The sequence below is a fragment of the Athalia rosae genome, chromosome 2, assembly GCF_917208135.1.
Source record: "Athalia rosae chromosome 2, iyAthRosa1.1, whole genome shotgun sequence".
Lineage (NCBI taxonomy): Eukaryota > Metazoa > Arthropoda > Insecta > Hymenoptera > Athaliidae > Athalia > Athalia rosae.
Window position 1 is genome coordinate 14719520 of NC_064027.1, and position 26456 is coordinate 14745975.

The window sequence follows — 26456 nt, forward strand, 5'->3', positions numbered from 1 at the left end:
TTATCGGTGTCGGTGTCGGCGGTGTCGGTGTCGGGCAGGTGTATCGGGTAGAATTTGTCAGAGTATTTCCCACTAAAGTACAAATTAATTTAACTAAATAATTAAGAGGGTTTTCAACCGGGTGCAAAGCAGCTCGGCCAAAGTGCGTGATATGATATCGGCTGTAGTTAAATAGTAAATAAAGTAACGAACGAGGGGAAACATGGCCTCTACTACGAGTAGCTCGTCAAACAACATCCCATCGGAAAATATTCCTCAATGGAAAAAAGACCTTATCCAACGCAGACGACAGCAGACCAAGGTCTTGGCTAATAACGGAGCCAGCGTAAAACTGTGTACGGCAGTTATCGCCGGTTTGGGAGGGGCTGAAACGTTTGATAACGGTTTGACAAGTGTTTCACATCAAGAATGTGTTGGTAATAGCAGCAGTTCCAACAGTGGTGGTGTTGGTGGGAACTCACGAACGACTGCTACTACTCACGACTCAAAATGTGTTGGTGTTGTCGCTCAGCATTCAGGAGCTTCAGGAGGGACGGCAACTGGCGCCGCTGACGGAGGATTGACTCATTTTCAGCCACAGAATACAGTCGCGGGCAACATGCGCCTTGAGACGGACGTGTTGTGTTCCGATTCGGATTATGATTTGAATTCGGTTAATAATAAAATGGTCGACAACAGATCCGAGACTAAAAACGTTATAACTAAATTAAAATCAAGCAAGTCTGACATGGAGCTGTCAAAGTTTAAAGCGCCGAGTGAAGATGGGGAAAGTGACAGTTCGGAGGAATTGCAGTATGGACCTGGAATAGTGAACAGATTGAGGAGTAAATACTTGAACCTAACGCTTCGGGAAATGAATAAATCGAGACCAACGGTACAGAATTTTCGACGAGCCACCAGCCTTGAGGATCTCCTAGATTGTGACGATGATCCCCCTGAGAAATCACCGAGGAAATACGCAAAACGTAATGTACCCGGTGTTTCGGTTAAAACCGAGAGGTACAGAAACAGTAACCGTGGTAATGATTCTATGAAGAGAGCTCGCAGTGTTGAAACCCTCCTTCGATATAATTCTGCCTCAGATGATGTTACCCCTCATATTGTGCCCAGCAGGTTTGTGGCCAGCATTCCAAAGCACGAACCACCCAATGATCACATTATTTTGATCGATAGGACCTCTGTGAAAATTGAAAACAAACTGGCTGATCCCGACAGGCCAAAACCGCTCAACAAACCTAGAAGAATAAAGTTGGTGGTCGATGAAACGGAGAGACCACCTCCAGATCTAGTCAAAACTACTATGCGGATCTTCGAGGGTTCCACAAAGAAACTCAAGCCAAAGGGAGAGGTCGCAGCTAAGGTGGCTACCTTCAAGACTATAAATGATACCTTCAAAGCTCAGAACCAGAAAAAGTTAATCCCCAAACCGCCGCTGCTATCTAAACCGTTTTCCAATGGTATCAAGCTGCCTACTTCCCCAAAGAAGATCGCACCCTCGATACCGACGGTAGAGAGATTAGAACATCCTGAACTTCAGCACGACAACGATGGTGTCATCACGGATCCTATTGTCCAGTCGGTTTCATCAGTTGTAAGCAAGTTCAGGCAAATAGAAATGTCTCAGTCGCCTTCTTCGTCTCCTGAGCCTCTTTGTAAACTCAAGTCATCTCCTATACCCAGTCCTGAGCCCCCGGTCAATAAATACAAGCTTTCACCAGAATCCAAAGTAAAATCACCTTCATCTACACCTGAACCAAGGCCTGTACCCGACCCGAGAATACCCTCTCCACAAATCCTCTCCCCTTTGTCTCCCAAGAAAGAAATACTCAGGCAAAATTCAACTCAATCAGTTGCTCCAAGTGTTGACCAAGAGATAGCAAGGCCTACATCAGCACCCGAGTTACCTAAGTTAGCTTGCGGTTCAGGTGAGTTAGTTGAGAGAAATTCAGAGGCTCCAAAGTTAAACTCTGCTGATTCGAGACAACAAATACCAGAAAGAATCGAGAGTCAGGATGATTGGAGAAAGGAAATGCCAAGGTCATCATCACCGGTTGACTCAAGTGCTGGCCAGGATGAGGAGAGCGAGGTTGTAGATGGCATAAAAAGCATTTCCAAAACCGCTTTGGAGAATATTGGAAAGGCTGGTACCACGATGCAGTTCAGCTTTAATAACAAGGCCGAAACGAATAAAAATTATTTACCCGGTAGAGGTCAGAATGGGCAGAATGCTAGCGAAAGTGTTTCAAAGCCTGTAATGGAGAAGCTTACAGACACCCAAGACGGAACCGCAATTCCTAGCAAGGCAATTAACAGTTCTTCTGCGGAAATTTCGGCAACAAATAATTCATTCTCAGTAGGAAATCTAATCGCCGTCCCAGATTCTTTCGTGGACTCATTGGAAAGCTCGGCGAATTTACTACAGGACAGGTTCGAGTCGACGGCGAATGGCGAAGCGAAAACTTCAGCCGAAAATGAGGACTCGGTTGTTGTTGCCGAGCCCCAAGTACGACACGAAATAAAAAGTTCGACTAACGAAAGTAAGCCAATCGGCGCTATCTCTAGCCTTGGATTAATGAAATCCACCACAACGGCGGCTAATCCGTCATACACGCAATGCAACGAAACTAAAACGATAAAGACACAAAAGACTGAAACGTCGTCGCCACCCCAAAAGCAGATCGGCATAATCCGGCCGTTAGTTTCTACCAAGACTCAGCCTTCGCAGCAGCAGCAAAATCTGAGCAATAGGGAGATGGAGAAAAACCTGATAAACAGGGTCAAGAGCATCGAACAACCAACGAAAGTTGTCGTCAGTTTAAAGAGTGCCGAGGAAATTCAACCAGTGAAAAAAACAAATACCGGTAGTGGTGGTGGTGGACTGTGGGATACTAAGCCGTGGAACGATCAGAACAACACTATGGTATTTAATTTCAGCAACCGAAAAGAAGTGCCGGATTACATAGAGAACGACGGATTACGAGTAAGAAGAAAACGTTCTAAACCAAAGGTGAGTGTCTACACACCATACGCACGCCGGTATTGTTCTGTCCAATACGAGGTGCAATATCTACACCATTGTCCTACAGGTATAAATAAAAATGTGTTTAATCTGCGTCTCGGTGGCGCATTCACCGGTCTTTTCAAAAGACTGAAACTCTTACGATATTCAGCGGAATTGAGCAGATCGTTCGATATACTCGTACACGCCTTGATGACAGAGTTGGTCTTTCACTTTTCTCCATGTACCTTGCAGCATATTGAATCGTGCAGTGCCTGAGGGAATTAACGAACGCCTTTGGAATTCTAAAGGCATTTCAACATTCAAAACGTCAAACGTTAACTGGTCAGGCACGCCGGTATTCCTGAGTTTTCGATTTCATCGGCTAACTGTACACCTACTCAGAAACAGGCGTACGCGTTAACAAAGGTTACAGCCTGTACAATTCATTTCCTCCATTAAATGAACAGCGTTTGTGCATATGTCATGTAATATCAAGGTTCAAAGCTTTATCGCGGGATAAACGGAATTCGCACTTTACGTTTCGGACAGTTACACGTCACGTTTCGAACATTGGATTTTGTTGAAGACAAAAGAGGCAGTCCACACGCATGAGCATGGTATCGCTGTATTGTCTCGTATTTCCAGTTCGATTCGCAAACGTACGTGCTTCATATTCTACAATTAAAGAACCTTACGCAGTTCCCTGAGAAACTCTAGAATCTCGCGTATCCAGCTAAATCAAATTTAAATCGAATAGTTTTATAAGACATCAGGGATACCTAAATTTGCCACTGCATGGATAAGTTTTCACCTCTGACGTCAAATTGCACAAGATCAGCATACATTCTTTAGATGTCGTCGATATAGTGCATAACGTACCTATGACATAAACAATGACATTCAGAACCCGAGATTCGAGTCGGTTACGAATTACAATGATATGATAAATTATGGTATCGAGTTACCAAAACTGTCTTTATGCAGTAACCGAAATTAAATCCTTCGATAGGAGAGAGAAAGAGAGAGAGAGCTACTTAATGAACTTCTTCGACAGTCATATACGCAAGCATATGACCAGTGGCACCAGTTTTCCGTGACGTCGCCCTTTGAAGGGCTTCGCCTTGTAGTACCTGGGATTCTGTGTTGATCGTTTTACGTGTTATACACAACTACTTAAGAGTGACGATTTGTCACATTAAAAAAAGGATTGACCTGAAAGTCCTACTCCTATACTCTTTCACATCATAGATATGAACTTACTTTCCTTCTTACGCACAGTACGTTAAGTTTCTCAGGAAGTTTGACCTCTCGTGTGAGTATCCTCATCATAGTACGTCATAGCACGTCTTTCATTTTATTTTTGACTTTGAACTCACCTAACGCGTTCCGCCTTCAAAATTATATACGTTTATCCGTTGCGTCTGTCGCGTGTCTGTAAGAATGGCCAACAAGTGGCGGTGAACAATCGAGTTCTTTCTCGCTTGGTTTCTCACATTTTATTTTTTTATCCCCCTTCTAATTGCATAATTAATTGTATCACAAACATTGAGCTCGCCTTATACCGAGTCTGACTATCAGTAAAATTAATAAAATGAAGAAAGAAAAAGAAAATGCTATCAAAGAAGGAATAACATTGTGTAACCTTATGTGGCGCGTGTGCGTATTGTGCAGCGCTATAAGTTTATCCATTCCAAATTGAAGTGAATGAAAAACTAATTGGCTAATTAAGTAACAGAAGTTTGTTGATAATTGAATGCCAGTGCATCCAGCGTGCATCGTTTTATCGCAGACCGACCTTATAACAATGGTACACAAACGACTGAGAAATGTGAATCAACAAACCTGTGCGCGATAATTAGATGAAGATTCTCGGGTCAGTCTGGATCAATTTTCGCAATTTCGGGAATCGCACGTTCCTGCATAAACTCGTATCACTTGTGATAGGGTAAGAAAAATAAAAAAAAAAAACAAATTGAGGATAAAAAATCCGACATTGTAAAAAATGATGAACTTGTCAGTTTTCATTATCGCTTTTTGTTAGTAAGATGTAACTGAAGCGTGTTAGCGATGGTGTTTTGGAACGTTTTTACCACGAATGATCAAAGAGGGCATATCTGGAATGCCAATGGTTAACAAAAGATGTTAGTCAACGAACCGGAAACTGGAGCATGCATCGGGAACACCTCTTCTCCCTGCACCGGGAGAATTTAATATTTCAGCTGGCGCTCACTGCATACCATGGGGTTGGAATTTTATAATCCCAACATTGCGCACATCGGCATTCGGAACAGCTATCCTATTCCGACTGTAGATTCCGCAGTCGCAGACATGTGCAGAGATGGTCTTATCGTAAATCGTTTCTGAGAACGAAAGGGGAGAAAAGAGACGGAAGTTCAGAACACTCCCGCTTATGCCTACTTGCCAACTTCCGTCTTCTTCTCAGCTTTACATCATGTCAACAAAAACGGCACAAAGGAGGCGAAAAAAGCCTCTAATACCGTGCAACCCGATGCGTGCGGTGAGCTCACGTCACGGCCGGCTGCCACGGAAAATCGCGTGTTTAAATTTCTCGTTAGTATTATACCTTTAGAAATAAAACGTCTAATTCAACCTCTTATCCATTTCACAGATATCACATGATCTTCGATGGACCAAAACCGATTGCAATTTTCCTAAGAAAATTCATCGCCTGCAAATTCAGACAATATGCATAATCTGTCTATTTCATATTCTCCGTGTGTGTATGTTAGCTCCGGCGCTTGAAGAAAACGATAAGATCGTTATCAGTTTTATGTTATCGATATTCTTTTTTTCTTCACGTCTGTTCTGTACGTGCGAGTAAAATTGATCCACACCGGTCGAGAAGACGTTACACGTATAAGCCACATGGACGGATTGCGGTTTGTAAAGTTGCTTGGATCAGATAATTTGTGTGTCTTATTACATAATTAGACGTAAAATCACGCGTTCTTTTCTCTCGTCTCTCTTCGAGTGGATATATCTGATTGAAAAGAGATCTATACATGCACGAGTATACCGATACGCGAGCTCGGTGCCATTGGAACTTTTTTGTAGCCTACGCCATCGCGATTGAGATCAATCGATACAAACGAATAAAAAGATATGACTAATCTTCCGATTAACCTATAACCATTCGCTCGATCAAAACCCTGTTAACTTTAATTAAATCCCAACGATGATTTTTTCTTTCATCATTTTGATGTATACTTATATATATTATGTATAAATACATAAATAACACGCGCGCTGTCCGTACACCGTAACGCGCTTTCCTAACAATCTGCAACAATTCTTAATTAGCATTTTTTGTAATTAGTGACGTCATTAGCAGATCGTACTACCTCAACGTACACTGCACCGTATACAAAAGTGATCAGCGCGATAGACTCGAAAATCGTGTACTCGGTTTCTTTCCTCTTTTTTTTCAATTACTTCGATAAATATCGCAAGCCATTTTTTCCAATGGTCGACCGATTTGCCTCGTTGAACAGAAAAATGTTACAGAGTCGACGCTTTATGTGGAAAAAATAAATGTCAATGCAACCAAAAATCCGCGATCGGTTCGCGCAAGGTGAAATTTCGTAATCGCGCCAGCTGGCTGTTCCGTTGTATGCGTATAATTGGTGGAAAGTGAACGTAGGTACGCATAATTACGCGTTATTATATGACCCAGCTGCCGCGGCCGCTGCGATTCCCTCCGACCTCGTGGAACTTAACGAGCAATTTTTCTTCGTACCTCTAATTGACAAAAGTTAAAATCCCACCTATTATACGGTGCAGTTCCTTATGAACGATTGACAATCGACGACATGTATTGTATAAGCAATTGGTTCACAGATTTTTCGTTTTTATTCATTTCATTATTCGAACAATATAGTTACACTTTGTTTCTTAAGTTCATATAATAGAAATGATGTAACGAGGAAATACTGTTGCCAGTAACATGTATTAATGCGTTTGATAAGAAACTTCAGAGTTGATAATTGCGGTCTGCGAATATACATATCATCACTCGGTTACGGGATTTTCTGTTTACTGCATTCGAGTCGTCTAGTTTTAATGATCTTTTGGGTAAACAGCATTTTATGGCAGGTTTGAATTCTACCAACGCATCGTACTTCATCAAATTCGTACGGATGCGCGTGTCCTTATCATATTGTATCTTACATTAAACGAAATGATTTTTCGCACATCTGGGACGACAAGTTTCACCGGTTTTTTCCATGATAATATTGTGTTCTTTTCCTTAAACCGTTCGACCGACGCAATACGCTGTCGTTGAAATGGACACGCGTGCGATATTATTCAAATGAAAATGATATCGTTCATTAGCTGCTTCAAACGCGGAGATATGGTTGTGGAAGTTCCCGCCATAAGTGAGAGGGACATCCTACCACCAACGTCCTGTTTAACTAAACCACTGATAACATCGCATCCTCTCTTCATATTTACTTCTGTCGAAGATAAACGTAGTTTCGATGCCATCGCTTACATTTTCTAACTCACTGACTTCGTTGAATAACTCTTGATACCAGTCAGAATTCCCCGATACATCAATGTCGACGGCTCTCGTCGAAAATATTTTTTCCTACACTCACGTACACGCGTATTACGTGTCACTCGTATGGCGTAATCTATTTTGGAACGAAAAGGTCGAATTTATTCCATGATACTCTGAAATGAAATTATGACAATGTAAACGAGTTTAATCATACGATCGAATTCAGGGTCGAGAGCGATTATCTCGACGTTAATCTCAAGTTCAAAATTCACCTTGTAATTTCGTTTTTTTTCTTTGTCTGCGAAATCGCAGTGCTCATATCGAAGATGCTGCGCGAATGTTCTTTTCTTGAAAATATATACGGGAAAGACTGCTGAATAAAATTTCTGCAAAAATGGCAATATTCGTTCGTTGCAGAGGACATTTCCACAGGTACATATATTGTTTATCGAGGGGTGTAAAAAAGTAATGCAAAAGATACAACGCTATTGTGTCGCAATTGACAGGAAATTGACACGACATTATAAACTCATATCTGACAATGACATAGCGTTATTATCACTATTATACACGTTAGGGTGTAACCTGTAAGCTTAAGCAGCTGCGCGACATGAACTCAGGCGAATAAACTTCGCTGTCATCGTCAGGTATACACGTAATGTTCCTATAATACTATCTGAGCGTGGGCGATGAAGAACAACCGGTGGTTATGCAATTTGACGTATTTTCAAATCAAAAGGAAAGGAAAAAACTTTATTTATTATTTCATCTACGGCCAGGTAGCAACGCTTAATCTTGTCTAAAAAGTGCTCAAAGTTCTGATGTAGTGTGCAAGCTCGTGCAGCGGTGAAGTTGCCGCATGCTGCTTTACTGCATAGGCGGAATGTGGCCTAGGTTGTAACATAACTGGACCCAACGACTGGCTGAGAGCTGAAACCAAGCTTGGAACTGAACTATCCAGCGACTTCAAGAGACATTTCGTCACCCGTGCACTCGACTGGACTGAAATGAAGCTTCCTAGTACACCTCACATTCTACTATTTTTACCGCATTTTACTCCATCCGTAATATATACTAATGCATCACTCTTTTTACCTCACATGCGGTACCGTCGCCTTGTGACCTCGGAGTAAACGAAGCCAGCAAGTTATGTCCGTTTAACCCGCGTTCCTTTTTCGTTCCATCCGTCATCGCTGACGACGATTTTCTTTTTCACTTTTCCGCATAAACGATTGAATTCGATGTTAAAGGCGACGCGTAGATCTACGTAGTTATAGATTTTAAAGAATTGAACAACGCGAATCAAAAATTCTCTTCCGGTCTTCGGCGGAAAATATTCTCTTCCACGCGTAAGTAGAGCGCGCCGACGACCTCGTGAAACGTGAAAAAAAAAATCGACGAAAGAAAATTTCTTCTCCAAAGCAATCTCGAAATGATCATTCGACGCGATGACGTGAAGCGTGTTCTGCAGGCGTGGCAAAATATCGTGCGCGTAAAAACGTTTTTTACCACGCGCCTATATTGATCGGAAAATTTATACGAACGACCGGTGATTGTAATGTACCGATATCGTGTGTAATAATCTCGTGTATATCGGTACGTATACATGGCTACACCTCATCAAACAAATCATTTTATGTACTATAGCCGCCAAACTTCCACGTAGGTATGATACACCTATGGGTGTTGATTGCGGATGTGTGATATCGATAAGTGATTATTTACAGCTTGAAAAATTCTGAACGATATTATCGATTTTCGAAGGAGCGTCGTGTGACTCATATTTACGACGGCGGTGACTGGTCGTTGCAGTAAAATTACACCGAATACGCTCGTCCGAAGGCACTCACGAAATTTTCATTCGAAAACCGTTACCTATTAGATTAGGGAATGGCCTAAATTCTTGGTTTTTCGAAACATTTATATATACTAAGTATTCGATCTTGTCGATAATTACCGTCCAGACGGGCGGGCGATGATTGCAAATACGCACGTAACACGGAGGTATGTGCATCACAGGATGTATTTCCGATCGGGGAATATTCAACTTTCTTTTCGACGATCATTTCTACTTGCGCTTAATTTATATTACGGTACGTATACGTGTGCAATTCACAGTGTATAGTGTAACGGGCGCGACTCGTGCGCAACCGGTATTATTGTTATTATGTACTTATGTACTCATAGCTATGTAAGTAATGATATTCTTTGTACGGACACACAGAGTTGTATGTACGTACGTACGACACGTTTTAAAATTCATGTACATAGCGCGGCCTTCGACCAGGAAATTGGATCGCAATAACTACGAGCGAAGATAACATTTACACTTAATATCGACTGTATCAAATATCACGCGCGCGCCATAATCTAAGCGAATAGTTAAGTATCGTAGAAATACCATGATTTAATTAAAAAGTTCAACTCAATGATCGCGCGATATCGATCGGTCAATAAACTCTCTGAATCTCATCTGCAAACTTGCTTCAAAATCCTGAATACCGTTCGATGTACTTGTAACGTCTATAATATCCTCGCCGATTATGCGGAGCTGATATACATCCTCTGATGTAACGTAGTTGAATCAAAAAGGAGAAGAACATTTGAAACAAAAAAACGAAAATATACCTTTCGTCATAATTAATTTGCATCCTCTCCCGCGTGCAGAGCCGTTTCATTTTCAATGTCTTATCCTCATATCTCTACGGTTCTTATTTTTTCTTTTTGTTTCATTCTGAGTGCAGTGCAGGGTGAATTAGAGGTCATTCGAAATACCTCAAATACTAATTTTCATAACGACCGTCGTTATCGTTCCTCGCCTCGTTATTATACAGCTTGTAGATCTGCTCGCATCGGATACTTCGTCGAAATATATTTTCATCATTCATTCACGCGTGTCCACTAATTCTTTGTCAACTTTCTACAAAATTCCGCTGGTTTCTTTTTTCTCCTGTATGTGAATTTTGTGTACCTCTAAGGTCAAAGCATCGTGACTATTTCGATTTTATTTTTATTTTTTTTTTCATTTTCTATTTAAACGCGTAAATTAGAAGTCATTTCTATATTGAAATATCTTTTAACAATGAGATCGAAAAAGCACGAATTATAATAGATCACGTACCGCATAGGTGAATGGTTTGTGAATTTGTGTTGAAAATTTTTTCTTAACTTTGAAAAAACTTATTTCATATGCGGAAGTTTGGCGTTAATTATACTGTGCATCCTACGTGTGAGAGAAAAGAATGGCACACTCGTTATCATATTCCCAATGTTATGTTATTAGCGGAGTAAAATATCTGCCGTTCACTGTTCAACAAAACGGTTGCATTCCGCGTAAAACTTGCGATCTTTGAAAACTACTCTCCAGCTTTTACTCGGATCGCCATATAACATGTACAAGACGTTTCTTCGTAAGACGTTGGAATGCTGTCAATGACTGGCGGTGGTTGCCATTTTGAAATAAACTTTGTCTCCTTTTTATTTATTTTTTTATCCTTTCTTCGCTCCGGTCTTTTTCTTTTTTGTTGACGTCACATGCAGTCAAGTTGACCGGGCACCAGAGGTTTACCTCATATCCTACGGAGTGACAGAAAAAGGAAAAAAAACCGTACCACAATTTCAAAATGCGATTCTAATTTCAGATATACCAGAAAAAAAAAACTGCGAGCTTTCATTCACTGTGCACCGAAATAAACGACAGCTTTTTTTTTTGAGAGCTTCGATTTTCGAGAGTCACAAGGGGTATAGTAGGGGATTTCTCCGGATCTTGAAGATATGAAGAATAGTGGATTTAAAAAAAAAAAAATAAATAAGTTCTGTGTACCCGTGTATAACATAACGCTTTATTGTAACGCACGATCGAGGAAAAAAGAATAATTTACTCGACCATAGTTAGATATATATATTTCTCGTACTTTTTATGTAGGTCGTACATACCCAACTACTGTTATCCGAAACATTGTGATTCACGGTATTAGTCTTATTAATTACACTAACAGAGCTGTAACAAAATGTGTAAGGTATTCGCGTACCGCGAGTAATTGTACATACGTGTAATAAGACGTGACAAATTGAAATACCGCTAATCCGATCTGAAGGAATTAGCATGCGGGCACTTTGTGAATCTGTTTGTTAATTTACCGAGCAATAGTTCTACTTCTTTTTCGACGTCAGAATCGACGGTCTATCCGCTCTTTCCTGAATTCCTGTAATAAAAATGAGAGTAACAAATGTGTATTGTACGTGATGATAACGAGGACGTATTTTGATGCGAAAAATTACAACGATGATGTTACTTCCTGGGCAAATTAAGTTAAGCAGTTCAGTTTTGCGGGGTTCGAATTTCATCCGGTAGTTCAGCGCAGCTGGTGCCCATTGACTGAAATCGAAAGAATGAATGTATATCGCCCAGACATATGGTCATTCCCTGGTGTATTAAGAAAGTAGAAGAAAAAATTGTTACTTTGAAAAAATCGAGGAAAAGGTGTAAAAAATGAACGTGCGAAAGGGAGTCGGTGTGACGCGCCTACTATTTCAGTTTCGAGAATTTGTAATCCTATATCCGGCGTCTAGAGCAATCCGAAGACCCTGACTCACAAAATCGAGAACGCTGACCCGCTCGGACGAGTCAGCGAAACTGAAAAAGGAAAATAAAAATGACAAGTCATTCTCGTATGTCAGTCAGTTTCGTGACTTGCGACAAATAATGTTGTTTTCGTAAAATTGGAAAAATCAACTTTTTCGATTAAAATTCATTCCCATCGATTTTTATTCCGATCAAGCGATGTGTCCTCGCTCTCGCTCCAGGTTATCTACGTCCCCATCTCCTTAATCATCGCTCGTTTTCATAATTTTTCATTTTTTATTCGAGTTTGGAATTTCCGTTTTTAACATTATCTTCGACGATAAAATTTATTTTCAAACACGATCCCCGTCGGCTTTTGCCGCTCTGCTCAGCTAATAAAATACAAGGTCCCGCAAGACCGGGCGAAGGACCGCGCTGCACCTGGAGTTTCTACTGCAGGTATACGCGCATATATTATACCCACAGGTATACGCTCGACCGGGCCACTTTTTTGGGACCGAGATAGTCGATTTCGACCGACAGCAGACATTTCGTAGCAATATCTACAACTGCGGAATCGTGCGACGAACCACATGGCCCCGCATGACCCCCCGGTGACCTACCCGTCAAAGCTCATGGAGTTGTGATTTGTTTTCGCTAACTCTTATTTTTGTTTTTGTAACTTCGCATCGGGTTTGAGGTAGAGGGGCGTTCGAAGCTTCCTTTTTTATATATAGGTACTCTACGTAAAGCTGCCACGTCGTCGAACGATTATTTTTAAAAAATCTCTCTCCTACTTTCGATCACGTTTGAAAAAATAATTAATAACTCGGAAGAAAGTTGTCGATAAAATATAAACACCGGTGCATGAATATTATTAATTAACGGAGAGGGAGACGGCCGAAACGAGTGTTGGACGTTTTTTTTATCTATTTCCCTCTCTCCGACTGAACGCATTTGACCGTAGAAGTTGAAAAAAATCTTCGCGAAGTATTTGCAAGAAGTTCTGCGACTTTTCCTCGGTAATTATATGCGGGTAAACGTCGAGGAAACTATGAAAGTTGTAAGACGAAGAAAAAGAAAATCCCGCATCGCTTCGATATACCGGAGTGGCGTATAATGACGACGACAATGAACTTGGCACGTTTATAAGTCCCTCTTTCTAGGCCCGTAGGCCCCGACGCGTCGCGGGCCGGGCGCCATGAGAAACTCCCATACTATTTTTCCATTCAACTGTCCACCGCGTTGGTCTTCGTATCACTGACTTTAGACCTTGAACCCCACTAGGTGTCGGCATCCTGCTGTCGCTGTTGCCGCTGCACCAGGCGTTCGTTAGCTATGTGTATCGGGCGACCGTTTGTCGCGTCCGATATACGTATACGCAGAATGCAACACGAGCATTTTACACATGGTAGACGTACGCGCGCGCGCGCGAATATTTTTAAAGAAGTCCTTTGTTCCTTTTCTTCGCGTGTTCAGCTCCGTCGTTCGTGATTATTTTTTTTCCTTTTTTTCTTTTTTATTAGATTATTTCGTACGGATCGTGTATGAATAATCAAATAAAGTTGAGACTTTCTCCTATAATGTAAGATATCTAAATCTGTAATCGTTGCTTTGCCAGCAGTCACGTGCTGCAGCTCGCCTTATAGTTTATCAGATCGAGATAGGGAAAATCGTGTTATCGTGAAATTTGGTTATCCGTATTGCTGTCGAATGAGGGAACAAAAGAACTGATAAAGGAAAACAGAATGAAAAGAAGAAGCGGCGGCTGCAGCTTTACAGCTTCGTCTGTAGTTCGTCCAATACTCTAAAAATCCATTGTTGACCCTAATTCGACGCTGATAAGTCATAATGCGGTCCAAGTTTAACCTGAATTCTTAAAAAAAACATTGTGTTCTCACTTCCGCCGAGGTCACTCGATCGGCTGCCCGCACGGGAGTCGCGGAAACGGAGCCCTGCGCGGGAATCAGGTAAAAAAATATATACCTGCAGTTAGAATTTTAACGCGATTCCGTATCCACAGCTCTGCACGGTCCATCGAATATTATCGTCGGATATTCATGCCGCTTTATGTTTATTGACCGAGATGAGGAATACTTTCATACCTGTACCTAACTTCCTACAACTGCAAGGCAGGCCGGCTATATCGCACCGCGTCCAAAATCTACGATCCCTGTAATCGCTTTGATGCCCCTGTTTCCAAGCGGAAATGGACCGGAAATTCTTCACGCAGCGACGCGCTCGAAGATGCCTACAATTTTTACACGCACGTAGCACGGCGTAACAGGGGATTCAATTCCGAATCGACGAGGCCGCGGCCCTGAATGTCTCATGCGTTTTTCACTTGCATATAGATTTATAAATCTCTTTACTTACTGATATACAAAGAGGATGGAAAAAAAAAGATGAAATGATTTCGAACCAAGAATATCCGTATAACGGCTCGAAATTATTTTCCCGAATATTAGCACCTCATAAATATAATATAATCCGAACGAGTGCAGCGCGTTTGAATAATTTAAATGATAATTTTTTAATCTGCGATGATTCCAATTGGAAACTTTTACTAAAAAGTATGTCGTACGTACACATGGATGAGTGCGTTGTTGGTATATAAATATTACGGAGTTCGTGTAAGTGAATCGTAATGTAATTACGTAGTTAATTAGGTGAAAAGAAAAAAGAAAAAAGGCTCAAATAAGAGGAGAAGAAAAAAATAAAACGTACAATATACGCAGTTCTAACGGCTGACCGTGACACTCGCCACCTCTCGCGGCACCGTGCACTGCTCTACTTTTGTTTGGAACATTCAAATCTAGATGAATTCATGTCACACTCAGACACGTGATAAAATAGTTTTACAACAACTGTACTTCCGGTTTGTAAATCAGCCGCTCAGGTGTGCTGCGGTCCCTCCATGTAACGACCACCTGCACGATGGCTCTTGACCTCCGCACGAACCGCACGCAACGGATCTAATTAATTTAAAGAATTTGAAAATTACACCACGCGTCAGCGATCATCGAGTCTGCTTTGTTTCGCACCGGATATTGGCGGTGAAAGAATCGAGAATCAACAGAAAAAATCAACCCTCGACGCCGTTTGATAATGCCCGATCCTGAAAGGGATTATCACTTGGAATTTTGTGATCGGGGTAACGCTTGTCTGCATCAGCATGATCGACAATCGATCGAGAGTACAACAATCACGCCCGTTATCGCGAGTCTTATTCATTTATTCACCGTGCCGTACGACAAGACACAACGTGATAATTCGTTGCGGGCGCTCATTGAAAAATTTAAATGACAAAACCTCTGCTCCGCTCTGCGCTCGCTGCATGGGAGATGAATTATTTGAATTCATCTTTTCAGTTCGTACGTTAACGCGCGTGTGTATGTGGTCTCCTTTTGCGTGACTGGAGACGACAAGATGTTTTATTGACGGAGGAATTGAAAAGAAACCGTAATAATAAGCCTTCCGGTATAGGCGTATAGATGCGACGATATACTTACGCATCCGCCCTACACGCCCGCTGCATTCGTTGCTGCTGCTGCTGCGAGCGCCGCCACGCCATGCCGTATCGACTTTTTCATTTTACTTTTTCGCATAGAAATCTTGAGAGTCGTACAGAGACGTGAACGGAATCGCGCAACTTGAACGATGTGAATTTCATTGGATTATTTTTTTTCGTTTTCCAGGCCAACGAGGGAGGCATAATAGTCTTGGACGCAACTTTGGATGCGTCGTCGACCGACGATACGGAATGGGAGATGACCGGAGGACCTCCGTCGCCCTGTAACGTCAGTTTCCTCAATGACAATATCCTCATCAACGGGAGAAGCAATTTGTCGAAACAGCCGCGCAACCACAAGGTAATCGATGAAAACCTCAAATTTTTCAATCCGAACAAATTCCGAAAACTAGATCTATTATTGAATCGTCGAATCCGTGCGGGATTGGATACGTACGCGTTACATGTGTAACTTCGGCGATATTGCAGGTCTATATTCTCGGAGTGAAACGAAAATTTCTCTCTCACTGGCATTGGTCCAGAAAAGTTCGATTCCGGTGCAGCGGCCGGCGTCGTTATATCGTGCCACTCGAATTCGGGGTGCGTCATCTTCGGCTTGACAACCCCCCTTATAGTCTGCGGTACTTTACACCGATCATGACGCACAGCGGATTTTCCCTGTAGATATATGTCTATCAGAGGACACGAGGACGCGTCTACTAACTCGACGATTTTACGAACAAATATTTTTTTTCATCGATATAAGTCGACAGCTTCTTCAATTAAACATCGTTGCGATACGATTGTAATTTATTTTTGATAACTAGCCGCCTGCTCATCGCCGATACTTATATAATAATCTGCGATAGTGAAACGCTGCGCATAACATAGCGAGGTCTTTTTCCGTTTTATATATGATCTATACGTAGGTTTATATTCGTTCCTAGCTTAGGCAGATAACGCACGTAAGATCTCCGATCTAAAAAAGTAATTATCGATATCATGTTTACCGAGAGTTATTAATACACATTTTTCTAATGACACCGAACCAATTTTTACACATGTGTGTGAAGAACTAGTTTGCCGAGAGGTTTCGTTTCATTAGTTTAATTGATTCGTCGAATTCATAGCGATCGGCCAATTAAACTTCGTCAATTCGCTGAATAATAATCTCCGCTGCACACGGCATTGGGAGATTGATTTTTTATAGCGACGCCGAGTAAATGGAGTACTTTCGCCATTTATTATATACCGTATATATACACCTGTGTACGTATACTATACACGTATATCCGATTGAAACGATGATCGTTACACACCGATTGTGAGAAAACGAGATGACGGACGTCAGTTGACGATGAAATATGGCTTATTGGACATTGTAAATTCGATTTAGCGCAGTTATTTATTATACGAGGTTTCGTAAAGAAAATTTTACAATGGAAAATCCTTTTATAGAATACTACAGAGACTCGCCATATATCATATTATGCCCGATAGAATTTTTATCTGGACGAAAATTTATCGTCAATTTATTTATTCTCATTCCATCTTCAATCCGTCAATCTTTACATGTTCATTTTTGTCGTTTTTTTTTTTGCATTTATTACATTTCTTTATTCATTTCTCCTTTGTTACGAACACCACACGCCATTGCGTCTGGCCAGATATATGATATTATATAAATTTTAGTCTTGAAATATTCCAAATGTGATATCCCGCAATGCGCATAGGTAAATTTTGACGAATAATTTAGCTGTGCATAAAGTATAAGGTGTGATACGATTTTATACGATAAAACAGGTCGATAAATATTTATCTTATTGATTGCGATACGTAATTATAACAATAGACCTTATCACGGTCGTACGCAGAAAATTTTCGACGAGACGAAGGAATTTTTTCGCCCCCTTCATGATCTTATTTCTTTTAACGGAATGTAAGGCGATTTTAAAGTCGAGACTGCTTTCCCATGGAAACTATACCATTACTCCTCCTCCTCCTCCTTCTCCTCCTCCGCTTTTCAGGTTGCGGAGAATGAGAAACGGATAATTGTGTTTTACGATCCATTTTGTTAGGATGATCGAACAGTAATTTCTCTCTGTGCAATTCCAACGGGATATATAATATAATTTAGATAAATTTTCTCAATCGCTTATCACTTTCACGGGATAATGCACAAGGATCGCGGAAGTTCGATGAAATATTATAACGATTTCTTGGTAAATCTCACTTCCGGTGTTATATTCATACCTCATTTACCGCTCGCTTTTCATCGTCATTAATTTTAAGTCACTTCGGGCAACTAATTGTGCAACTCCCAACAAATTCAACCGCCTACAACGGAAAATATCGGATTCATTGTCGGCTGCGCGAACAAAAGATAATAACGATCTTATCGTAATTCCTATTAGAAACTTGCATAAGAAACTTTTTTTTTTCTCTTCGTTTTTTATATCCTCATTCACGATCTGTATCTCGGCTCCGCGCGGCAGATAAGATACACGAACTTGAGCTGCACGGGCGTTTCACGCCGAATTACTTGAACCGAAAAATTGCACGAAGGTCGATAAAAAAATTATTCCTCGTTTCTTTTGCCACGAACCGACAAACGATGAAAATAAAAAAAACATGTACGTGCGAACGCTTAGTGCATATTTTTCGAAAAAAAACATCCGCCGCTTTCGTGCGGAATTTTTTTCAGCTCGATTTAGCTGACAATCGTCGGTAATTTTCTATCACCGTACATCGGGGACTGTGAGAAATCCTGAATTTATGTAACGATTCGCTAACGTATACCTTCTTCAACGAGGATTTTATAACTGTTGTACAAAGTAAAATAATGGAGTTGTAAGCGTTGCGGTCTCGACGTTTCCTCGCTCACTTTATACCCTACGCGACGAGGTCGTATTCACCGTTTATCCTTGGTTAATGTCGGAAATGTTTCGACCTGCGGAACATGACGATATTTACCGGCATGAACCTGGGAAGCGTTGAACTCCGCACCGCTAATTGGCTACTCCTCTTATAAATTGTACGCGGAAACCTGTCGCGCAATAATTGACATTCATAATACGTATAATATGGCGCATTTGTATCTCTCGGATATTTTTTACTTTCGTCTCTAGAGAATGAAAGAATAAAATGGACCGTGTAACATCGGTATCGGAGTGCATGGAAATCGGTTACAATGCCAGCCAACATTTCGCGCTCCACTTTGTCGTTTATACATGGTCATTGCGTTCGCTATGTCTCGCCCCTGAATCAATCCGTGTTTGAGTAACATGTCTATCGGTTTCATAAATATTTCTTCTTTCTTTTTAGCCGATGAATCACTGCATCACGACATTATTTTTACAACGTTCGTTTGAACCCGACTAAAGCACGGTATACATAATTTATTGTGCATAAAAACATTTTTAGAGTGATTTAGTACGAGGTGAATTGTTGCGATCCGCGTTCGACTATAGGTACGTTGCGTCACTGATGGGAATCGAGGTGACTTATATTCGCTGTTTTGCAGCAGCAGCTCCGAAGTTTCACCAAGATTATCGTTATAATTTTACCGCGGTATACGAGAGAAGATCTTGCCAAACTGTGCAGTGCTGTATACCCGTGCGATTAACGGAAAAAAATTAGAAGAAAAAAGGAACATCTTTCAAGCTGCGATCGTGCGCGGGCAGTTGGTGTTCCGTAGGTACACCCGGTTAGGTTGATTCTGGATCGCTTCGCGGCCAGGTGCGCGCTTGGACAACTTTTTTTCGTAGCTGGACGGCCCACGAAAAGTTGTCCGAACGAGCTTGGCTGCGGAGCGATTCACAATCGACCTAACCGGGCGTACTTACACGTATTTGTAGGTATGGATGAGGTACACAATGTAAGAAAAATCTGCTGTTAGTCAACGGTGAAAATGCTGGGCTTCCAGCAGCCAATTGTGAAAGGTAATTCTGTAAGGTATTATATCTATGCCTGGATAATGTTACCACAAGAGGCAATATCGCAATAATAAGCGTTAACTTCGATACGGTCGATTCAAGGCTGTGCAGTCATCTAATATACCGGTATCAAGAACCTTTTAGTTGTCCGTTAACAATTAGGTATTGTTAGGCGTTCTTTCACGCTTCAAACTAGGCGCATGCGGTTCATTCAAATTAGGAAACGTGTAGGTACCGCCATGCGAAAGAATATACGAGGCACCGTATCCAATTGTCGATGAGGTGAGTCCAAGATGTAAATCACAGGAAATGTAGATTCCAAGCGCCCGTCAGAAGACTGTGGAAGAAATTGTCTTTACTTTATTTTCAACGGTTTAAATTTTCAGTTCTCGAAAATTGTCAGCTTTCAAGCAAATCTATACCGCAAAATTTGAGATGACAAAAAAGAATTGAGAAAAAAACGTGAATCGGATGAAGAATGGCGAAGGAAAATCATGGATCGCGCGAGTGGTTGGCGTGTGGAATTCCTCTCACGTAGTCCGCTGCCGTATCGAAATACCGGTTGATATTTCGATTAATCTTTCGTTAGCTCCAGGGCGGTAAAGACCGACGAAGAATGCGAATCCGTAAAATACAGCAATAAATACGGGAATGGAAACGAGAAAGCAAGTTACACGTATTCGTGGTTTCTCGCTATAAAAGAGAGAAAGGAGAAGGCTCAACGGGCCGCGTGTAAGCACACGAGCCTCGGGCTAGGTCGTTGCGTATGTAAATGATAGACAAATGGATACCCGAGACGCAATGAACTCCAACACGCAGTCGTCCAATTGCCGTATAACGGTACTTATAGTAGCTCAATTCCTATGGGTATACCGTGCTAAAAGCGTCGAAGAAATTGAACTCGGAAGATTTCAACATTAGTTAAATATAATTTATAATATCATAAATGAATGCGAAAAGTGCGTGAGGATTTGCGTTTTATTGAAAAATATTTCCGTCTATAGGTTTCATTTTTTTTTAGATATATATAAATTTCTTTTTGGTCCTAAACCATTTTTATTTCTTCGTCAGTTTTGCCGTATATCGGATAAAATTATATTAAGCTGTCTGGGTATGCGTTATATTATATCATTTCATACGCGGTATGCGAAATATTTCGAAAAAATGAAAACTACGATCACGGTAAAGCAATTTACTTGAGGAATGAAATAATTTCGTAATTACTGCCTCTTGAATGGGAAACAAGTTTGCGTTGCAATTTCTTTAATGTATAATATATTCGCAACATAGCTGTGTAGGCAGCTATATTTCTATTTCTTTGCATTTATTCAATTATTTTAATACCATTTTTCAATTTCGATCTCTTACATTTGTTCCCAAAAATTTCAAGCTTATTTCCTTCGCCCGCTTAGATTTTCATTGAAAAAAATTCAGAACACTATAATACGTAGGAGGAATAGCGAGCTGATCGTCTATATGCGAAGTCGGGAAAGGAGTTTACTTTCTATCGATATTCGCAAACTCAAGCGTTGTGTTTCACTGCGGACAAAATCAACGATCGGATCATGGGGACACGAGTGCGGACACGTAATAGAAAGCCTTTGGTGATAAAATTTCGTTGAGAATGTGCTTCTTTATACAACACATGAGTAGAGAAATTCTGTTGCATAGATTAGTTGGAGCAACATACTGCGAAGAAAAATATTGTTGTATCATATTATGCTTTGGCACGCGACAATAACCGACGTCGACATGTATGCAATTATTGTCCATTATTCAAATTACTTAGCTATCATGGATAATATTTAGAAATCTCTATTTTGAATTCCGCTGCAGCAAACTTTCAAACGATCGTGGTTAAACTGCATATACACACGATTGATACGGCGTTGCGTGGGCGAGTGATCATTAGAAATTCTCTGCAGCTATCGCGAGCACCGTATTCGGAAACTTTTTATGAATTTATTTCTCGCGCTTGTCAGACTCGCGAATAACTTTTCTTTCCCTCGTGCCGGACGAAAATTTTTCGGGCGAAGAAGTTTTCTTCTCTTTATCGAGTAGAACTTTTTCTCCGAAGAAACGCAGTAGAGCTCTAAAATATCGTATTCACTTTTGAAAATTCGATGAATACAGATATGATCCAACAATTTGTTTACTGTTGTTTTCGAAATTCATGTATTTATATCGCATTTCAATTTGCAGCGTCGCGCTTTTTTACATTGTTTATAAGATACCGGAGCAGGAAACTGTTTACGAAGTTATGTTGTAATATTATAAAGAAGCTATACTTATCTCATAAACTTACTTCTTTTGCTACACATAAACTGCGCGTGCAAAGTCAGCGCTTGAAAATGATATCATTATAGTCACAGCAGCGTAAAGCAACGGTGGATTCATTTAATTAACCGCTGTAAGCAGTCATCTACTTGAAATAATCACTGGTACGGTTACGAGGTATTCAGAATTATTGCAACTATTATACGAATTTCAAACAACGTATTTATTTATAAACTTATGCAGAAATGAAAAACAAAAATGATCGTTCTTAAAAAAAAGCGACAACGATTTGCACGTATTCGATCGACCGATAATTTTGTCGTAGTTGATTGAATTTTCCACAATTAGAACGGAAATTCACATTTATTGTAAATATTTTTTGACACGTCACATTGGCATTTTTCTTTCGAGCTGATGTTTCCCCGGAAGACATATTAAATTAAATTGGTCGCGTAGACAAAATTTACTCGAATAGAGCTGGACCAGCAGTTTAATTCGTAGGTACATATTTCCGTTATGTTTAAAATTAAAACCTTGCAATACTTTTACTACGAAATGAAAATGACGCTCTTTACGGTGAATGAGTGTTGTTATGACGTCAGTTGGCCAAAAAGTCAGCTAGTGTGACTAGTTACTGTTATAAATGAAATGCTCCTGCGAGCTGTTATAAATATAGTCTGCTGTCCATAAATTTTATAACCGTTGATTGTAGCTGACTGATTTATTTTTAATACATGAGTTCGCAGGTATCATAGTTTGAAAAGTATCACTGCAGTACAGTACAACGTGTTATAAAATTAACACTGGAGTTTCTCCCCTGTTTGAAAAAAATAAAATAAAAAAAACAACTGTCCAAAGATTAATTGGAGTATGATTAAATTGTTCTTATTTCATATAATTATTACACTCAAAGTATTTCTTTCATTCCATTTTACAGTACCGCATCCAGTTTGACGATACAGCAACTAGAACATTTGAATATCCGAGTGAGGCATCGATGCTTATTGGTGAGGGCAGTAATGTTGCTGCAGAATCTTCCATTGATCGAACCGATGCTGTTAGAGATTCTGTCGAAAACAGACCATCATCGGTTAGCCCAACGCCTGGTATTCCATCGCTTTTAGGTATGTTTGAAGAAGATTTCCTTTATTATTTTTATACATTATTTATTATGAATTCCGAAATCTGATGTACGGGGTATCGTTTCATACCAAGTGGTCGTCAATAACACCAACTGATGAGCGCAGCAAAACAACGTAAACAATTCGTAATTTGCAAACTTGCAAATCCTCCGTCTACTTTGAAAAAGAATTTTGTTGTTCTTAGAAAATGACTTGCAAATTTCCACAATACAGGATATAGCTCCATGAAATTAAACTCAAAATCAATGTTTGACGTGTAATTATTCCTATCAGCACTCTTGCATGATTGCGTAATATTTGAGGTCATTAATCGTCCGTGATTAGTCTCATTGGCTCTTTCATATTGTTGAACTTCTTAATCTTTTTTCGGGTCTGTTACAGACAAGGCTTCGGGTGTTAGCTTCGACTTCACTGATCCTATTTCCTTAGAATTATCGCTTGGCTTAGACCCATCGGAAGAATCCTTTGTATAGTTCACTTCAACCATGTAATCGTCAGAGATCAGATGTAGTCATGTTTTAATTATGTCCAATTAGAATTATCAATCGCTTGTGATGATTCGCCATCAAAAGCAGTGCCAGAGATATCAGTTGTACTCGCACTTATACCAAAATGTTTTGGATACCTTGCTTCATATTTAGCTATTGAAACTAGAACTTTGCTCGTGAAAGTCCGTTCGTAGTTGAATCATTATTTCATACACGATTCGTCCTAAGTAATAATACTTCGCGATAAAATATGCACGACGAATGCACGAAGTCGATCATTATACCTCAAACAATCATTTCTCCGAATACCCAGCTCTTGATTTCAATCTCCATTCTACAAGATTAATGGCATCGCAGGTGCGAGTTTTGTGACCATAAAAGGACATCCATTTTTTTTAATAGCCTTGGTTAGATTAACAAAGATAATCAATGCCTATCGGTAGTTATCAGCTTCGTCAATACCATACTGTATTTGCACTCTGTTGAAAATGATTGGTCTTGGTATCTATAGTACAAGACTGTTACTCAAGTTCACAACTACCATTTGATATCAAATCTCGACAAGTTTTCATAGCTTCCCAGTTGTTTTAGAGCACGATTTTTTTCACTTGCTAACCAATTCTTCCGATGTTGTTAAATGATGTTTCATACCCCTATCAAAAACCTTTTATGTAGCTTGCTTATGGTTAGTGCTTGTCTCCTCGCAGGTGGAGGTGGTCTAGCCAGCTACACGCCAAGTAAAGTAGACCTGGCCTCAGACGGATTTGAACTCGGGGTTACCAGAGCATCGCCATCAACAACTGTCATTCGTGTGGAACAACCAGAAAGTCTGGGCGACGTTGACTACTTAAAACCTGCACAGGATGCTGGCGCATGGGGGTCTGAAACAACAGCGGACTTGTTGTTTTAAATTTGTATAGTTCGATAATGAATTTTTCGAATGGTCAAATTAACGGAAGAACTATTCATGTGCTTAGTCAAGCAGGATTCTAGTTCGGCGGAAGCTCACAGTATAAAAGCATGATAAAAACAAAGTAATTACACTTAAAGAGTATACTATGGTAGTGATTTAAGTTGGAGGTAAAGTAACGAAAGTCAAAAAGAGAATGCTTAGCAAGCAAATGAAATTTGAACAGTATCATTCCAAGTATATGCATTTACTCTATATATCTGTTATAAGTCAAGTTTTTCTAAATATTGAATTAAAATACTGCCAAATGAAAACACCTATTAAGTAATGTTTATCGAACGCCCATGATTTCGTCTTCCATTAGGGGTGGAAGACAATGGTGCATATCAGTTGTGAGAAAAGTCGAGTAAAAGGTTTTTTAAAATAAATTCAATATCACTTTTGAGATTGTTTAAAACATAACAATTACGGTATTTTAGCCAAAAATTGGAAATTGTATGTACGATTTATAAAAACTAGAATTAAAAATAACGCTAAAAATAAGAATGGAATAATGTCAGGTCGTAATACAATTGAAGTACACTGAAATGTAGACTTGTAAATCTTTTGCCAAAGTAGAACTTAAGTCTACTCAAGATAAATTTACGTACTTGTCATTTTCAAAGTAAAATTTTTAATTCCAAATTTTTGTCATTCCGTAAATGCGGTTTCACATTGAAGCGGACTTTCAATCATTCCTAGATTCTGTAACGAATTTCTAATTTGATAATGACTTAATAAGGTAATAAATAACTCACATCTGCTAATTTTATTGAGCATTATTTAACCCGGTATTAGTGTGAGTGTAAAGAAAAGTAAGCTTTTCAATTCGACCCGTGCTTAATTCTCATGCGTCGTGTTTGGATGTGGACCAAGAGCATATATTCATCAAAATCAGTCGTTTCTAACATAGAGTACTAGTTCGGAAAGTCCAATTGTTAATTATGATTATTAATTTTAAGTGACTTGAATTGTGTACATATTAAATTATTATTGGTCTTAAGTTGTGTCGGAACACAGTCTTTGTTAACGTTTCTGGGAAGCAAATTTCAATACCTAACTGCTTATTAATTTAAGTATAAATCATGATAATTGGATAATAATTTGTCATTTCGCGTACTGTCCGTTAAGAGATTTTTGATTCATGTTTCGGAGCTGAAATCAATAAACCCGTAATGTTCAAAACATCCTCTAAAAATGTTAAGTGTAGTATTTAAAGTGTGATTGAATTAAGATATGGTAAGCATAGTAGTAAGTATAACTTGAAGCTACGGAACGATTCAATTTTTTATAAACAGTGCTGAATAATTAGTTTTCAGTCACCATAACACTCCGTCAAAAGTCAAATATCATGCGTTCGGGAATCAAGTATACAAGTTGAGAATCAATGTAGTATAGGCAATAATAATCGGAACTGCAAATTTGTATGAAAATACCGAATCATTTTATGGTACTTCATCTTTGTGATGTAATGTGTTTTACTCCCTCATACTTTCCTTCTATTCTTTTCTAATTCTTGTCGTGTAGCCTAGTAGCTGGTATGTCAATGTCACGGCGTTCGCCCGTCATTGTGATATATTTGTTCGCGTGTAGAACGTTTAAAATTTCTCTTTGAGCCCATGCATCTGAACAAACCTGTTTTCCGTGTGTATATTTAGAGAACATTTAGTGAACATGAAAAAATTATGGGCGAGTAGTTGGCATATTACATCCCCGAATTTGGTGAATCTCCAGGCCCCTAATCATGGAAAAGAAATTCATTATCTTTTCTTGTTCATTCAATACTTGCATGGGCTTCATATCTTTATGTAAATTATTATTGTACAGTATCGTAATATACCCATCAGCGTAGTATGCAAGATATATAATTACATCATCATCTGAGTAAAAAACCTAGTATTATTCTAATTCTAAGATTGTAATTCCCATGAAGCATTCATTTACATTACAAACATACTTAATAATTAGAAAAAAAAAAAAAACAATTGTGTGATGTATCTACTGTACTGGAACTACGTGTTACGAAATATTAAAGTAATAAAGAAATAACGAAACTGATAAGCATCA

The 26456-nt window shown here is 39.7% G+C and overlaps 1 protein-coding gene across 2 annotated transcripts; it reads left to right on the forward strand.

Annotated features, from left to right (window-relative positions):
• Positions 1-26447, forward strand: LOC105684837. Of its 2 annotated transcripts, none has more exons than XM_048650788.1 (4): positions 1-3007; positions 15786-15959; positions 22748-22934; positions 23334-24141. In XM_048650788.1, the coding sequence occupies exons 1-4, from the start codon at positions 203-205 to the stop codon at positions 23423-23425; spliced, it is 3258 nt and encodes a 1085-aa protein (XP_048506745.1). In that variant the 5' UTR covers positions 1-202; the 3' UTR covers positions 23426-24141. The 2 variants fall into 2 exon arrangements, with proteins under 2 accessions (XP_048506745.1, XP_012253921.2); XM_012398498.3 differs by lacking the exon at positions 23334-24141 and adding an exon at positions 24148-26447 and having other exon boundaries at positions 16-3007.
• The last annotated feature ends 9 nt before the right edge of the window (positions 26448-26456 follow it).

Bases quoted from the DNA above. Each gene is read 5' to 3' on its own strand.
- LOC105684837 (XM_012398498.3), top strand. From the start codon at position 203: ATGGCCTCTACTACGAGTAGCTCGTCAAACAACATCCCATCGGAAAAT. The intron at 3,008-15,785 runs GTGAGTGTCTAC...TTCGTTTTCCAG, and splicing joins GAAAACGTTCTAAACCAAAG to GCCAACGAGGGAGGCATAAT. The intron at 15,960-22,747 runs GTAATCGATGAA...TCCATTTTACAG, and splicing joins AACAGCCGCGCAACCACAAG to TACCGCATCCAGTTTGACGA.